Here is a 5,440-nt window from a genome sequence, read left to right as displayed (position 1 = left end):
CTGCTGAACTATGTGTTGTAATTAATCTGAAACATGATTTGCCACTCAGTTTTGTTTTTCTTTGTTTGGTTTAAGCAAGTCAGTTTCTAGAAGACTAACTTTAGAGAATTTAACTTAAATCAGATTTAAGTTCCATCCAGAGCTGACTTGATGCATTGCCAGTTGTGTTGTACTTCGGCAAAAACAGTAAAGATCCCTGCATCCTGCAGAAAGCCAAGCTAGCCGATTCTTGTAGATCACCAGTTCCAGGAGTCCTGCAATCTTGGAAAGAGATATCCTGTATCTTCTGAGAATGTTAACTCTCTAAATTAAAAACACACTATGTGAAATATGCTACATAATGAAATAGAAGACTGCTAGACTCCTAGTTAAATATGATTCAATAAAACAGCTATCCCTTCGTATTCTTCTAGTGACTGCTTACCCTAAAGTAAATAAAGGCCCGTCACACTTTACTTGGTGACAATAAGCCACAGGCCATCCAACACTGTAAAAGCCCAAAGCCTGGAGAATTACTCAGCTGCACCACCACATGACAAAAAGCAACAGCTGACCACCCATCTCTTTACTCGAACATCAACAGGATACAGACCTTCTTGACGCAGTCAAACCACAACTGAAGTTAAGTTTACTTCTGTACCAATGGTAATTTAATGCCCATCAGTTCACGTATGTGCAGTAAATTAGGCTTACGTTGCATACCCACAATAGCTAATTTCAAGTTCTTTGACAATTTCATAAGAAATAGAAGGATCAAGTATTAAAAATGTTGAGGTTTCAGAAACAGAATGAAGGGGAAATAAGCTTGCAGCAAAAAACCTGACACATCACGTACCAAGTCCTACATAGAAAACATTTGCCTTAAGTGTGCCAAAGCTCTGTTGTCTGGACTAGGGAAAGTTACCTTTTGAAGTTTTAGCCATGTAAGCTGTATCACATTATCCACCATAAATTATTTTGCAATGCAATTTTTCATACAGCCTTACCCAGAACTGGTACTTCAGTATTTGTGCTTGTGTTACTAGCATATTCTTTTCATGGAAAGAACCATTTTAAAAGATCTTTGAAAACAAGTGTTGTGTGAAACATGAAGTTCATGCCTGTTTGCAATCTCTCTAGTGTGGAAAGTGTGAGTAGTCACACTATCTCCACAGACAGCACTTTGATCAAAGGGTCCAAAAGCCACAGATCATAGTTCACATATCCAGCTGTACAGCATTTCCCTTCAAGCTCTGGCCTGCTTCAATTTCAATATTACACATTAAAAGTTACCCAATTCATGTTCATATACTTGGCATGCCAGTGAGTATTTGCCCCAAGAACAGACGGGGCATGAATCTTCACTTTGAAAAATTTAAGTTGATAAAGCACTTTGGAATAACCCCAATAGTTAGGAAACATTCACTTTACCAGTTTTTTTTATACTGTATATACTTAGTCAAGAGACTCAAAGGAAAGCCTGTAATAGCAGTTTAAAGGATAGTGATTATTTTTCTCTAAGTCCTATTCAAGTCAGTTATCTTGGGCTTTGGTTACAAATGGTACTTTGAACAGGTCAATGGAAATCTTACTCCACAAAGCAAATATAACAAAAAAATTACAGGCAGCATCTCAGTTTTTATTTAAAAATTGTCTGAGTACACAAGTACCTCCTTCCTTCTGTAGGAAGAGTCCACGGGGTCTTTTTTGTTTTATTTTGTAACATTTTCAGGTAGGGAAGAAAAGAGGGAGAAAAACAAGGTTATTCATGAAACCCCAAGTGAAACATTCAAGAACAGAGTGGTTAATAAATACACTACTATGTAAAGAACAAATCTGAACCTGCAACTGGTCTATTCTGCTGCAGTTTAGGTTTCTTGCTAGCAGCCATTAAGTCTCATGTGAAGTTTTCTAGATTTCAGGAAAAAGTTAGTGTTTGAGGTTCATGGGCACACAACCATTGGCATACTCAGTACCCACATGACTGCTGTCTGAAGAATCAGTTGGTCCTGAACTGAGATTAACTAGAAGGGGAAAAAAAAAATCTATTAGCATAAAATAAAAGACTTCTGAAGCAGTCACAGCAAGGTGCCACACCTCTACGCTGCTTTCGTTGTACACACAGCTGACCAGATGAGAAGTGCAGTCCATCCCAGTCAGTTTTCAGTAGGGTACCACGGAAGGACGTGAAGTTTCAGCACGACTCTAAACTGGACTGTGTTGAGGCACAGTATCACATACAGAGAAAACAAATTATCCTACTGCCTACACTGAAAAGTACTGAAGAATGGTTTGACCACAGGCACAAGAATTGAAGATTCCAGCTTAAGTATTAGCTACGGCCTCTATAAAAGTGGCTTTTATAAAAGAAATTCATAGTGGTGATTAATTCTGGAATGATCAGGTTTTAAAAAAAATCTTACTCTATAAGAAAGATAAAATTACGAGAACGCAGTTTTAACTGACAACTGTAAACCTGAATTAAAATGTCAAGTGTACTATGCATTCTATAAATACTTTTAAGATGTTTAAAAATTAGATATCCCCAAATGCCCATTTTAGGGCTGTAAAACGTACAGTGAGACTCCTCATGTGTTAGTTCAAACTACAGTTTTTCACTCATCATTAATTAAAAAACATATGCCTATCAAAATAGAAAAAAGTGCAAAGCTTCAGAGACAATTGTATACCTCAATTTATATCCCAATCTTGCATTAAAATTGCCTGTCTCAGGCACACTCAGAGATTACATGATCCACAGAAATATCCTTGTACTGGAATACTGCCCATAAAGGCAAGTCATAGATCAGCACGCATTTCCTCTGTATTCCAGATGCATTTTGCATTCTGTGGTTTCCCCTTTCTCTAATGCTATTTATGTGTCTAAGGAGAACAGTTGGCTGCGGTTTTCCACTGTTAAGGCTGAAGGTCTCCCTGATTATCAACATTTATAACATTTGCCGGATTTATTCCGTTTTCGATTTGTTTCTGATGTGATGCCGCTGTGACAAACAAATGGGAAGATTCCATTGTAGAATGATGACTGACATCTGCTTTCACTAGAACTTCGTAATACAGGAGGTAAAAAACTGGAGTTACTATGCCAATAATCAACATAATCACTACAGCTGTCCACCATCCTATACCCCAATCTGCTCCGTAGTAAGGATCCTTGCATTTTTTAGTTTTACCATCAGTTTCAAAACAGATCTGTTGGGCTGCTAAGGCAGAAACAACTTCATTAAGATTCTCTCTCTTTGTATCATTACACTTCACTATTTCTTCTATATCTCGATCCACTTCTTTTAAGAAGTTGCCGGCGGTCTCATTAGCAGAGAATTTATCGGAAGGTGATGTTTCCTGCGCTTCTGGGGCACAGTGAGCAGGCCGAAGGACTGGTCTTCCTTTTGGAGAGACATGTGTTTCGGTCAATACACTGAACTTTTTCACTGGAATTTTGATAGACCTCAGGGCAAAAAAATCTTGATCATTGATAAGATTGTTAACTCTCTTGATATCTGCAACCTAAAAATAAAAACAACAGTTTAAATATCAAAGCCCCACTGAACGGAAACTCTTCAAGAGTACTACATCCTTGAGAAACACAATTATTCCCCAATGAAAGAAACAAAGGCAGTGCCTTTGTGATTTTTTTTTTCTTTTTAAACCAATACCCATTCAAACAGTATGAAGTGAGAAGAGGTCAAAGACCAAATCTGAACAATGTTAAAGCAAGAATTAGTTATGAGGTACAAACCTCCACATGTCAGATAAGAAGACTGAAAGTCACTTCACGCATGTATACACTTAATGTATATTCACCTGTCAGTGGCAACTATCTCTGTGAAATTAAAGGGACTTTACCTCACAATTTTCAAATGAAGTAAATTGCTCTGTGTTTCTAATTAAACTGAAAACTTCTGAGTAAGGAATATTAAAAATTACGAGGTTTCAATTCATCTAGCCACAGTTGTGTTTGGATACTCTTTCTGCTTCTGGGAGCTAAGGCAGAAACCAAGCATAACTTAAAACTGTCATCTTCTCCAAGACAGCTCTCCCCTTTCCCTGTTCTTGCTCAAAATGAATCTCATTTTGCTCTCAATAAGTTCAGATTTTAAGTCTAATGTGAAATACTCTGCAAGGATTTAACTGCCCTTGGAGAATTAGCAGCTTCATTCTGAGAAAGTAACCCCTTCAACATGGAAGGCACAGCCACAAATCTCACCATCATGGAAGTACTTAAAAATCAGTACTTTTTTGCAACACTTGGTAAGCACACAGGAATTGCGCCCATTTCAAGAGGCACAGTACCCGAGTTCAGATCTGTCCTGTCCTCATTGGGAGGACATTTACCTCAGGGGAAGGTACCGACAGAAAACCTGGTAGTCAAGAGACACTTGTTGCTGTGACTGCTCCACTTACAACACAGTTGTGGCCTGAAAAAGTAAGTTGGGGCCATCAGTGCCTACTGCCTGCACTAACCTTGTGACATGAAAGTGTTTCCATTCCTGCGACACTGTATTACATGTATCATGCTGAATAAATCAGATGAGCGTAGAAAACTGCCAAATGCAGCACTGACCCCATTAATTAGTGATTCCACCATAACACAAGTTATGCTTTCTGCCTAAAAGCCTGGACCACTTTTTCACCTACATTCTTCATGAGATTTCCAAAAAAAAGCACAAATCAGTTATCTTTTATTTCCTATTTGAGGCCTGATTTAGTAAGCCTGCTCAAAATACCTAATTATGGTGTGTTCTGAAGCCAAGAATTGGTTAATGAGGCTAAGGTCTGTCACGGTTATCAAACAGTTATGTCAAGACTTCGGTACCTAAAATCACAGCAGGAGGCCCCTAATTCTGTTTCTGCCTGAAGAAAGATGACAGCAAGACTTCTGTAAATACGGATTTTGAATTTGACCTCTTGAAAACTGCACAGTTAGCAGTCAGTCCACTAACATGCACAAGCTGATTTCCTGACAAAACTGGATGCGTACAAAGGATAGGAAGGGCATTCATCAGATTAATTTAAGAACTCTTAGCTAGGAGAAGTAGCAAGGTCTGAGGACCTGAAGTAAGGCAACACTTGGGGTGTGTGGGCAGGGACCTCCCAATGGTACAACATGCTCATGCTGGTAAATATTTAGGCAACTTAGCAGAACCTGATAATGAAGGGTTTTTTTTTCCCCTCTCTGTAATGGAATTAGGGCTCCACACAAGCCCTGAAGGTGGTTCAGCAACACTCTCCTTATCACAAACTGCGACAGCAACGACAACGCTAGCAGAAGTGCCCACGTGTGAGTGTGAAAATGTATGTAAACCCATGCATTTGTTCCTTACGCTGACATGAAGTGGAAAAAGCCTATGGAACTGCAACTCCAGCATACTCCGCGCTGTTATGCTAACGCTCTACTGCCTTTCCTCCCCGCCTCCTACAGCGCACGGCGTTCTCGGTGCGC

At 39.1% G+C, this 5,440-nt stretch overlaps 1 protein-coding gene across 1 annotated transcript in view; it reads right to left on the bottom strand.

Moving 5' to 3' along the window:
- Nucleotides 1-2,628: 2,628 nt before the first annotated feature.
- Nucleotides 2,629-5,440, bottom strand: part of LYSMD3 (LysM, putative peptidoglycan-binding, domain containing 3) — a gene marked incomplete at its 5' end in the record, with an annotated part of 3,092 nt that continues 280 nt past the window's right edge. The window contains one exon of the mRNA XM_010285196.1: nucleotides 2,629-3,504. Within this exon, the coding sequence (XP_010283498.1) occupies nucleotides 2,896-3,504 (609 nt within the window). The remainder of the gene's footprint in view (nucleotides 3,505-5,440) is intronic.

This window comes from Phaethon lepturus, unplaced genomic scaffold (genome assembly GCF_000687285.1).
Source record: "Phaethon lepturus isolate BGI_N335 unplaced genomic scaffold, ASM68728v1 scaffold48214, whole genome shotgun sequence".
Classification (NCBI taxonomy): Eukaryota; Metazoa; Chordata; class Aves; order Phaethontiformes; family Phaethontidae; genus Phaethon; species Phaethon lepturus.
The sequence above is the reverse complement of the archived record's forward strand: the minus strand, read 5'-3'. Positions and strand labels throughout refer to the sequence as shown.